The sequence below is a fragment of the Diplotaxodon limnothrissa genome, linkage group LG9 (genome assembly GCF_057381915.1).
Source record: "Diplotaxodon limnothrissa isolate DT_005_m linkage group LG9, D_limnothrissa_male_GT1.1, whole genome shotgun sequence".
Taxonomy (NCBI): domain Eukaryota; kingdom Metazoa; phylum Chordata; class Actinopteri; order Cichliformes; family Cichlidae; genus Diplotaxodon; species Diplotaxodon limnothrissa.
The window spans coordinates 4,852,369-4,864,289 of record NC_140604.1 but is presented as its reverse complement, the minus strand read 5'-3'; the positions used below and the strand labels follow the sequence as shown (position 1 = coordinate 4,864,289).

The window sequence follows — 11,921 nt, the reverse complement described above, 5'->3', positions numbered from 1 at the left end:
CCTTCAGTATACCACAAATGCAGGTGAACGATATGTGCATGGCAGCTTGAGATCACGTGGGTTATGAATCCAAAGGTGGCGTGTAAGACAAAGTCTACAAGAAATTGACCCCTTTGGACGTTCCCTCAGAAGACGCAATGCAATACGTCGACGACTGTACAGTGTTCCTTTCCCCAATCAGTTATGGTGAGAAAATTCTAACAGAAAAACAGTCCTGATTCCAAGTCTATAGCGAAATGGATTATCTAAAGCAAAATAACTCATTGTTTTATTTACTCAAACGTGTGCATATCCTTGACCATGTCATAGTTTCCCCATACATAACTTCTACTTATTTCATTTTTCTATAGGCATATAGATGGAAACCACAAACTTGTGAGATGGAGGATGGTGTTCCATGGCTGTGTGGATGGTTTCAGTAGAACCATCATCTACCTTGCGTGTTTAGATAACAACAGGGCATCAAGTGTTTTGTCACTGTTCATGGTTGGTGTTCAGAACTTTGGAATGCCATCCAGCGTGAGATGTGATCATGGACTAGAAAACACTGGTGTTGCCCGTTTCATGCTTTACAGGCAAGGACTGAACAGGCATAGTGTTATCACTGGCAGGTCTGTGCATAATCAAAGAATTGAGCGATTATGGGCAGAATTAAATCGAGTGGTCTCATATCATTTTGTTAATCTTTTCAATTTTATGGAGGAGCATGGTGTATTAGATTCACTTAATGAGGTCCATTTATTTTGTCTTCATTATATATATTTGCCACGTATTCAAAGAGCTGCCACAGAATTTCAGAACCAGTGGAATAACCATGGACTTTCAACACAAGGAGGGCAAACCCCTCTTCAGCTGTGGCAAAGGGGCATTATCAACAATGCAGGAATACATAACCCAAATATGAATGGTATTTGTGAAAATGACTTTGGTATTGATGAATGCAGACCACTGCCAGAGCTGGAGACAAACAATAATGTCGTTGTTCCATCAATTAACATTTCCATCAGTGACACCATGATGGTTACACTTCAACAGACCTTTGATCCATTTGAAGATGATGGCAATAACGGTATAGATTTATTTTGCAACCTTGTTCGTTTTCTTGAGAGACAATCCTAAAATATCAACAAGGCCTCTGGAGAAATTTCATTTACTGTAATTGTGGTTGTGCAGCTTAAAAAGAATACAGTGCCAAGACTGTTGTTAGTTCAGTATTATTAGAAGTTTAGTCACAGCTTTAAATTTCAAGAATGCTACTATCAACCTTTACATGCATGTTTACGGTTTGTATACAATTTTAAAGAATTTATGAGTTGTATTATGTGAGTGTGTTGAGATTTTACAACCATGTTTTGTTTTAAAACACCTTGTTAAAAGAAAAAATAAATTTGTGCAACCACATTTTATTGAGGTTTTTGGTCATCACAATCACCAGATGTATTGTCTTGGAACAAGATGACTCAAACTGATAACATTAACATTAATACAGTCATACAGTCAATACATCAAACATGGATCACTGATCAAATAGAATAGAAGTGTCAGATAAACAATATTGAAGAACACCAGAGAATAAAAGCAACAAACAAGTACAAAGCTAGAAAACAAAAATAATCACAATGCACATAAATTAATGCAATGAAAAAATTATTATTGAATTATGTTAGTATATATAACTATTGTATACTTGTAGAATGGTACCCTGACAAGCAAAAAGACTTGAAGCAAATGAACATTTGTTAAAAGGTCAATGCAAAAACAGAGCCTCCAATCACAAAATAGGTGGGTGACATAAAGTAAATTCAGCTTGGTCTCAAGCGTGTTAATTGGTGTTTTAGGTGGAACATTTTGAACATTTGTTTGATTTCTGGGAAAGAAAATGCAATGATATTCAAAACACCCCCCCCCCCCCCCCCCCCCCCCCCCCCCTCTCTTAGAATTACTTAATGGTTGACACTCATTAATTTAACTGAGTGCAAAACTCAGATTAGCATACTAACCTGACCAGGAATTAAGCTATTCCAAAACCATGTGTATTACCTAATGCAAAGTCCATATTCTCCTGAAAGTCTTTGTAAGAGGTATGAAGTGGTAACTTTAAACAATTGATGCACGTGTTTGCAATGGGTAGTTTAGACATGGTTTGTGCATCTGGCTCTTGGTGAAGAAATTCAATGGACGGTTGTGGAGAGAAGCCAATTGGTGGAACAGTGTTGGCTCCAGTGGCGAAGGCAAGAATTGTCCCCAGCTTCTGTGTTCCGTCTTGATCTAAAGGAAAAGCAATACTGTCAAAAATGGCATTAAAGACAAAAAACACAGCAAGCATTTCTACTTTTAACTGATTCAATGAAAAGATGCACTGCATTATAAATTGAACACAATGCTTAAAACGCTAAATTTACCTTCTGCATCTGTTAGGTAGTCTCTCCAGAAACTAATGACAACTGCTTCAGCCTGCCTTTTATTGCTCCCAGCTGGAGAAAGGCGGATGGTAAAGAGGCTGTCAAGAAGGTCAGCTGTAAGCACTGAAGGTGACCAGCATAGAAGGGTGCGAAAACTCTCTGGGTGATCTTGGATTTTGTCCAGCACCTCAAGTGTCCGTAGTCCATCCTGAAATCTAAATGATAATCAGAATTACCTTTAAAATCACAAATCACATCAAAAATGAATGGATCCAAGAAGTATAATCTAAAACATATGAATTTATATATACAATAACTTTTACTTCAGATTATTCACATCATCAAAAGTGTATATCCCAAATCTGCATTTTTCATGTGATGCTGTCACCTTTGGAGGCATGGTGTACCTACACATAAAGAAATGTCACACAAAATTCCCAGAATACAAGGCAATCAGCATGGGTTTGAGTTACTTATTGGACAACAATAAATACATACATACATACCTTTCAAATGGACCACGGACTCTGTGTATTACTTGGAACATGATAATGTCATGTATAAGCAGATCCTTGTCTTCCAGCCTCCGTAGCGGCCTCAGGCAGCCAGTATTGGCTAAGTATTCCTGAAGTGGCTCAGTTGCTACTATCAGATCTTCAAAGGATTTACACTCTTTAACCTTCAAATAAAAAAATTAAAAATTAATGGGCCCCAATTAATACATGGAGTAGAACGAAATGCACACAATACTAAAACATTATCCAACAACTGACAAATCAGTTTTAATTTTTTCACGCAGGTCACTATCGGCAACATCTTCTAAAACTGGTTTAGCCAAATCTGGGCCATCAACAAGGCAAGAGAAGAGTGTTGGGGACAGAAAGCCTGCTGGTGGACCACCATGTACAAGGCTTACTGCAATGGCTCTGCCTGCAATGAAGTACCTGTCCTCCCTCATGGCTAGAAATAATGAAAAACATTACATGTCAATAGATGCATGAAAGCGCTTGACAAGAACTTCATAAAAATGATTTTTTTATTGCATTACTCCAGGGATATCAGCCTAAAATCAATACATACCAGCACTATCAAGCGCCAAGTTCATTTTGCCTTCTTCACCCTCAAACATTGGAGACAGGGGCAAAGCTTCGATCAGAAGTCTTAGAAATTCTCTTCTTGGTCCACCCAAGTCAACAGCCTCTTCAGGTACTCCCATATCGTCAGAAAACCTGACAGAAATTGTGTGGCATGGATCATATGTCGCTCGTTTAAAACCTCTAATTGCTCCATCCAGGACTGTTGATCTATTAATGTTGAACTTGCATTTCTTCTGTTGGTTTACTTTTGCAGAAAGTTCCTCCAAAATATCTTTTGCTGATACCAAACAACTTGAAGTCCTGTAGGATTAGAAAAAAGAAAAGAAAAAAAAAGAAAAAAATATTGAAAAGAACATCAGTAAAAACATTCACATACAAGGGCTACAAGGACATACAAAGTTTTGTCAAAATCAGAATCAGCATACTTTATTAATCACCAAAGGAAATTATCATAATCATAAGCAAAATGTACAAAGGAGTATATTGCTCAGTGGCTTTTTATATTGTTTATATGTTTTGGAGAACTAGAAAGCACTAGAGCAAAGAAAATTAGTTTCAATGCACAATAAGTAAATTTCATTTCATTGTCAGATAGGCTGTTAAAAATTCGCTGCCTATTTCAAATAAAATAAAATTTGCCAGCATTACAGCATTATCATTTGACTCTGTAGACATTATTCAAAAAACTGTTTTGTTAACAGCAAATATAAATATCATATATGCATATAAATATCTGAGGATGGATTACACTCCTTCACAACACTGGTTACAGTATTGGATTGCAACAAATATGGTGTGTTTAATTGGCTACTGTAAAACATTTGTATTTGAAACTAACCTTTCGCTCTGCAGGCTTGCTAGTATAGCCTGGTTAAGTTCCTCATCATCAGAAGACATGTCAGATAGTGGAGTCATGATTGAAAGGTAGTTATCGTAGTTTACAGATTGACTGTGTGTTGATGTAGAGGGTAATGCTGAACAATGATTCTCTGGATTCCTGGTCTGGTAGGGTGAGCTTGAGGTATTTCGGCACGTCAGGACCAGAACTGGATCACTTAAAGATGCAGATGATGAGGTAGAAGGCTGACTAGTGGAAGGGTAGATTTCCAATGAAGACACTGGTAACTGGCTGAAGGAAATGTTTGTTGAAGCGCTGCTGTACTTGTGTGAGATACTACTTTCATGGGTCAAGGCAGGAGTTTCCGTTAATAATGTTCCATTACAAACTGATGAGGCAGGAGATTGCGTCGGAGCAGAGATTGGTTGGAAGGCAGCTGTTGAACTGGCAAAACTGTCTGAAGATGATGAGCGCAGCTGCCTTGATGAAACAGGGTTTTCTTCACAGTTTTCCTCACTGCTGTAGCTTGTAATATCATCCTTAGAAATAAAATAATAATTATAATAATTCACATATATTGAATTTGAACATTAAATACCATATATCCAACCTCTTCTGCTTATTCTTATCAGAGGTGGGGTGGTTGGAGCCTATCCCAGCTACCATAGGGTGAGAAATTTCAAGAGTTAATAGATCTTTCTCACAATTACTTTTACATACTAGGCAGACAAAATTGTAACACATCTCCTGAACAGCAGTAGTCTTACGTTCTATAATTCACAAACAATCCAACAGAGCAGCTGTAAATTTAGTCAATACCAGAGCTTAGGATTAACATTTTTAAAAAGGAACATTAACTTGGTACTATTCTATCCAACTACAAAAGGTGAAAGGCAAGTTTAAAAAGAACAGACATGAGAAAGTTCAAAGGTTGTTTATGCACCAATTTCTGGTCTTCATATTATTACTGTACAGTGCTATGTAGATTCATTCAAAAGTCAAATAACGTACCAAAATTGGTTTTGATGGTCTGATGTATAGGGCTTTCGATTTATAAATTTTATGTATGAGATTTGCATCCAGCTCCTGTCCTGCTCGCAGTTTGGGTGCAATCAGTCTGTTGCCACAAGCCATCAGAAACTCCAGGCTGGAAAACAGTTACAGTAAGTTGTAAAATGTTTAAAATCCAAAACAGCAAAAATGTTCCAATAACTTTTTTAGAGCTAATCTTGTTTTCCTCTTTGAATCAGACTGAAACCAGTAGTAACAGAAGTAAACTTTATACAAATGTCAAAAAAGTATGCCAAAAATGGAGTGTTCAAGAAAGGATAACTGATTTGGTTCTTTTATTTTAGTTTACTGATTCATGTCTACCTGTTCTCTGACTTAAATCGTTATGTAAAGCTTTGAAATGCCTAGATATCGAAAAGACTACTGACAAAAGCTGTGTCGCATTAGGTTTCGACTGCTAGCACAACCTACCTTACATCAATAGAAAGTTTATCTCCAAAGGCGTCCCTTATTTGTTCAGAGACAGTTTTCTGGTCCCAGGATTTTTGGAATTCAAATCCATTCAATATATGCCCTTGTTCATGTAAATGTTGTTTTGTGCGATGCTTGACAACAACACTGCTTGATGGCCATGGAAGAAGGATGACATCTTTGTTGAAAGTATCATGATAATGTGTCTTGGCCCTATAAAACAAAACAGAAACTATATTCAGATTTATGTATCTTTTGTTTTATTTACCTATACTTAGACACTATCAGTTCCTTAAGAAAGTTGCTTATGTCACTTGGTAGTGACCAGCTTACACGTTAAACTGTTGCTAAGCTTTTATGAATAAAATAAAATGTTACACAGTTTATATTAAAAAAAAACAGTATCGCAGCTAGCCATTTAGCCCACTTGAATATGTTTAAAGTTGCTTGTGCATGTAAGAGTTGAGTATAATAGCAAACACAAATAACAGAAACATAATTTGAAAGAAAAAAAATGCATAAAGTAATAGCATGCCTATAAATTGCCTTTGAAAAAAAATGGAAACTGTACGTAAAATTGAAAATGTTTTGGGGTTTGACCATTTTAATTCACTGACGCTTGAATTAAATAAATAAATAAATAAATATATAGTACAATGCATAAGGATTTTTTTTACTGCTCTACAGAGAGGCATACAAAGAAACATTTGCTATTACTTTTTACTTTGACTAAAGAACAAAAAAGACACCGATCATATTTCTTTTTTTCTTATTTCATACACTGTAGAAACTGGACTGAAGGCATGACTTGGCATCCATGTTTATCTACCTCTACAGTGGTACAGATATTGATCCACTCACAACACAGAGTTGGATTGATGTCTTCTAGCAAGATTAAAATTCTACCCCAAAAAATAAATAAATAAATAAATACAAAACTAAACAAAAACAACAAGAAAATTAACCCAACCTTTTATTTAGCAGGCTAATGTAGCTACCACCTCCCACATTAATAAAGAAGATTTAATAAAGTAATCTTAAAGTAAGCATCAACTTACACTCGGGTCACAAGTACAAACAGCCACTAATATTGAAATAAATGCCACGGTCTTTACTGTTTTTAATGTGGATGCTGCTGAATAAATTAGCTAGGGCTAAAAATTTATAAGGGTAAAAAAGTGCGTTGCTAAATCAGCAAAGCACATTTCGTATTTTGTATTTCGCAGTTGTATAGTTAAGTGGCAAACTGTTTTGTTCTTACCTTTTCCTTGATCTGCAGTTCCAGTTGCCAAAGTGTTTTTGGGTCTGATATCGCAAAGACTGCCCCACTCCAGTCGAACTCTGTGTAGCTACTTGACTCGTTGAAGATACCCGGGTGTTAGCTGATCTAAAAAGTTCCCTCATCTCACTTTCCACCGTGCTGTGGATAACACTGGGTGCAGTTGAGCCCGTCCCATCTCGATCAAGTGACGAGGACAACGATGTGACCGTTTCAGGAGATGATAAAATATTTCTTAACAACCCGACAGCTTGCTGAAGAACTCGAGTTTCTTCTCCCCCCTCCATGCTGTCAGACACTTGAAAGTGACCCGCGCGTGCTTCTCAGCCAATCACAGCGGTACAGACACCCAGCCTTCCGTTTCCATTAAACTCCTTCCGTTTCCACTATACTCTTTCATTCACATACATTATTCTCTTGCATACATATATTTTCTTCAGATATGTATGCATTCTCTTCTTACATACATATATTATTTGTAAGATTAAATGCATTTTGAATGCATGTAAATGAGAGCAAAATGTAGGAATGCATAAATGAAAATGCATGTATGTTAGAGTGCAAATGTGTAAATATGTAGATTAAAATACATGTATAAGAGAGCATAATATTGCAATGTGTGTGTTAAATATGTGTAAACATGAGAATAAAAATATCTAAATATAAAAATTAAAATAAAACTACGTGAGAGTGAAAGTATATGTATGTGAAAGAAGAATATATGTGTGTGAGAGTGAAAATATATGTGTGTGAAAGAAGAATGTATGTGTGTGAAAGAAGAATGTATGTGTGTGAGAGTGAAAATATATGTGTGTGAGAGTGAAAATATATGTGTGTGGAAGAAGAATGTATGTGTGTGAGAGTGAAAGAATAAATTTTGGCTTGTACGGCCCCTCATACGTATATATATATATATATATATATATATATATATATACACGTTTTCATATATCAGACCCAAAAAAAAAAAAAAAAAAAAAAAAAAAAAAATATATATATATATATATATATATATATATATATATATATATATATATATATATATATATATATATATATATATATATATATATATTTATATTGGAGCTGGCCTGGGAACTCCTTGGTGTTCCCCCGGACAAGCTGTAGGAGTTGGCTGGGGAGAGGGAGGTCTGGGCTTCTCTGCTTGGGCTGCTGCCCCTGCGACCCGACCCCGGATAAGCGGAAGAAAATGCACGGATGGATGGATGGATGGGTTAGAGCATGTTAGGTAATTTCATATAGAAATTTGTTAAAATAAAACATTCAATGTTATTTTACAGCGACGACAAATTATTTTAGCAACTTTAATATGGAAAATTTCTGTATTTTTACATGATGGTGAATTTACATTATTTTACCATATTTTTCTGGTTTCCCATATGGCAGATTTTTTTGTGTATGTATATAAAGAGGTAATTACAAAATGTCAGAACAAGAGCACACTCGCATACCGACATCGAGCTGAAAACTCCTTTGATAGCAAGAATAAATTAATAAAGTTCTTGAATCTAAGGAACCCTACATCCAGATTTATTTGTGATATTTTCTTAATTATGTCTTTTTAATGTTATATTTTTGCTTTTAATGTTTTTCATCTTAAGCCTTAAATTTACTCTTAAGTTAGAGATGTTATTTCTGTCTTCTCTTCTATGTTCTTGTCATTTAGAGTGTTGTATTTTGTCTGTATTTCTTTTTTTTTTTCAAAAATGTTATTCTCAGTTTTGGTTTTCTTTTCCTTGGTAATTATATTCATAATTTGCAGTTCTCTTGAGTTTCTGTTCTCCTGTACTCCTTGGCTACTTATATCTTTTGAATATGGATTTCTGGGTTAGATGTTCCTGTGTTTAGTTACTTCCTGTTTGATTATGATATCTCTCATTTAGTTTGTGCTATGCTTACTCTTGCTTACCTTGTTTCTCCCTACATGTTTCAGTTTCCCATCTCCCCGATTACCCCGAAACCATCAGTTTGCTTGTATTCTTCGTCAGGTTGTACTGTTTGTGCTCTGTTGTTCTGCTCTCGTATGTCCCCCGGTTTGTTGGATTTTGGCTGCCATTAGATTTCCTGTTTATCTAAATTAAAGTTTGTTTTTTGTTGTAAAAGACCACATTTGGGTCTGCATCCACATTCCTTCTGAAAAAAAAAAAAAACCTGCAATTTTATTCTATTTATTAATGTTTGGTGACCAGTATGAATTACAAGGTGATGGCTCAAATTTATGGATCAAATTCTCTGGCTGACTGGGTTCTTTCTGTGTTACGCTTGCATGTTCTCGCTGTGCTTATATGGGCTCTCTCTGGATACTCTAGCTTCCTTTGACAGTACAAAGATATCTGTGTTGGGGTAATTAGAGTGTCTAAATTGGCCATAACTGTAAAAGTGAGAGTGAATAATCGTCTGCCTCTCTGTGTTAGCCGTGTGACAGACTAACGACCTTATTGATTTTACCACTAAACCGTTCATTTGCAACTAGAGCTGATTCTGAAGGAAAGACAGTCTTGTTCAAGTCAACTTTGGCATTTTAATGTACAAGATATGTTTCAGTTATCTTGAATGTAGACTCTCTAATTTGTGACTTAAATGGAACAAGATGAGAACTCCATATTACAAAAACAACAGAAGAACCTCCCTGGTGAACAGGAAGTCAAGACCAAGGCACATGTTCCACTGGAAAATATTGTGAATAAGAGCTGCTTGTTTGTTTGGTTTGTCTGGAGAACGCACACAGACACACACATTGACACACACAGATACACAAACATACACCAAAGAAAATATTAAAAACATTTTTTAAAAAAGGAAAAAAACTCAAAGAGGAAGAACAACGAATGCTTTTAAACTGCATGGATCGCTTGAACCCATGTAGACATTTCAATGGGAGATTCACTAAAGTCCCCCAGACTTCTGATACTACAATAAATAAAAATATATTTAGCTTCAGTATTTTGATATATTTTGATCCGTAATACATTCCTCAAACAAACACAATAAATCTCTTAAAAACGCAAAACTGAAGAGGTTTAGTTCATATTGTACATTATAGTACACTTCTAGTGAATAATTTGTTTAGGTCAATCCCACTTTTGATAGCTATGCATCAATAAATGCCATTATGGTCAAAAACACCTCACAACATGGATACTGGACTACCTCACTGACCGACCACAGTATGTGAGAACTCAGGGCTGTGTGTCAGACAGGGTCGTCTGCAGCACGGGGGCCCCACAGGGAACAGTTCTGCCTCCGTTCCTCTTCACCACCAATTGCAGACTTCTCCCAAAACTCCACCCAGTGCTTCCTGCAGAAGTTCTCTGCTGACTCTGCAATAGTCAGAGGGCCCACTCCTGAAGACCTGCAATGACTCTGTGGTGGCCTCAGCCATCTGTTATGGTGTGGTCTGCTGGGGCAGCAGCATCTCTATCGGGGACAGGAAGAGACTGAACAGGCTGATCAGAAGGGCCAGCTCTGTTCTAGGATGCCCTCTGGACCCAGTGGAGGTGGTGAATGACAGGAGATGTCATCCCTGTTGGACAACATCTCCCATCCCATGCAGAAGACTCTGACAGCACTGAGCAGCTGCTTCAGTGGCTGCGGCACCCACGATGTGGGGCAGAGAGATTTTGCAGGTCTTTCCTTCCAACTGCTATCAGACTCTACAACAAAGACTTCACAGCTGACCAAACACACACATCCACATGTGTAATAACACTAATTGTAATTCTTTTTTGACAATGTAGTATTTTATTCTATTGTATATAGTATGTTTTTCTTTTTTATCTTAGCCTATTCCATTGTTTTTGCTGCTGTAACTTTGCACTGTCCACTTTCTGCTGTGGCACAACAAATTTCCTAATTTGTAGGACTAATAAAGGTTTATCCTATCGTATCTTATTTTAAAAAGGAGGCCTTCATTGTTTGAACTACAGCTGATTGATGTTGGGAATAAGAATCCCTGTTATTTGCTCGTTGATCCAATCAAAGACAGCAGGATGTCTCCCAGTGTTTCTGTATGTATGTGTGTATCAACCAGGTGCCTGAGCTCTGGGGGAAAAAAATATATAGCAGTCTTCAATTGCTGATTTCCTGGATTAAACACCTGGACAACATTTTTCAACATCACTGATTTGAATTTAATTTTAGGTAAACACCTGGGACTTCCCCCAGGTGATTTGTGTCATGGTTCTTCAGGACAATGTTACTTTTCCATTATACACACCTCAAAGCATTTAAAGCATCATATCATTAAAGCATAAATAATAAGACATAAGAATAATCTGAGCTAAATCCTGAACCTGATTTCAATCCAAGGCTTAACACTAGTGCTGATTTTAAATCTAGATGTTGGTCTTGATTTTGTTTACTTGAATGTATGTAGCTTATGTTCCAAGATGGATATGCTTTTTGTGTGGGCACATTCTTCTGATGCAGATGTTATTAAACTAAAAAGGGTAGGGGTATTACGATACTTCTCAAAAGCAAGCTCCATTCACATGTGCTGCTCTCTGAGTCAGTGAGTAAGCAATTTGAGTTTATGGCGCTCGGCACAGATGCTGGCTGCTATAGACTGGCTGCTAGAATACACTCAGCTGTCAGCGATGGGTTAACCTCTTTAATGAATCTTTTATCTAATTTGAATTTAATATAGTGAACTTTAAGTGGAATTGGCTAGATCCAGTATGCGATGAATTTAAAGCTTACTCTAATGCTATAAATCTCTTTCTGATTGTTGACAATCCCACCACACCTAAATCAAAATGTCTAGGAAATTTTTTTTTATTGATCTAATCATCAAAAATGTTCCA

General features: G+C 36.5%; 1 protein-coding gene across 1 annotated transcript; it reads right to left on the bottom strand.

Moving 5' to 3' along the window:
- Positions 1-2,011: 2,011 nt before the first annotated feature.
- Positions 2,012-7,385, bottom strand: LOC146625017 (uncharacterized). The gene is made up of 10 exons (XM_085363246.1): positions 7,081-7,385; positions 5,820-6,032; positions 5,349-5,484; positions 4,338-4,876; positions 3,483-3,799; positions 3,172-3,362; positions 2,909-3,081; positions 2,726-2,809; positions 2,403-2,617; positions 2,012-2,268 (listed from the first exon to the last, which is right to left on the bottom strand). Exons 1-10 carry the CDS (start codon positions 7,383-7,385, stop codon positions 2,012-2,014), a joined length of 2,430 nt encoding a protein of 809 aa, XP_085219372.1.
- Between the last annotated feature and the right edge of the window lie 4,536 nt (positions 7,386-11,921).

Bases quoted from the DNA above. Each gene is read 5' to 3' on its own strand.
- LOC146625017 (XM_085363246.1), bottom strand. From the start codon at position 7,385: ATGGAGGGGGGAGAAGAAACTCGAGTTCTTCAGCAAGCTGTCGGGTTG. The intron at 4,877-5,348 runs GTACGTTATTTG...TTTATTTCTAAG, and splicing joins GACCATCAAAACCAATTTTG to GATGATATTACAAGCTACAG. The intron at 3,082-3,171 runs GTTGTTGGATAA...TTTTATTTGAAG, and splicing joins AAATTAAAACTGATTTGTCA to GTTAAAGAGTGTAAATCCTT.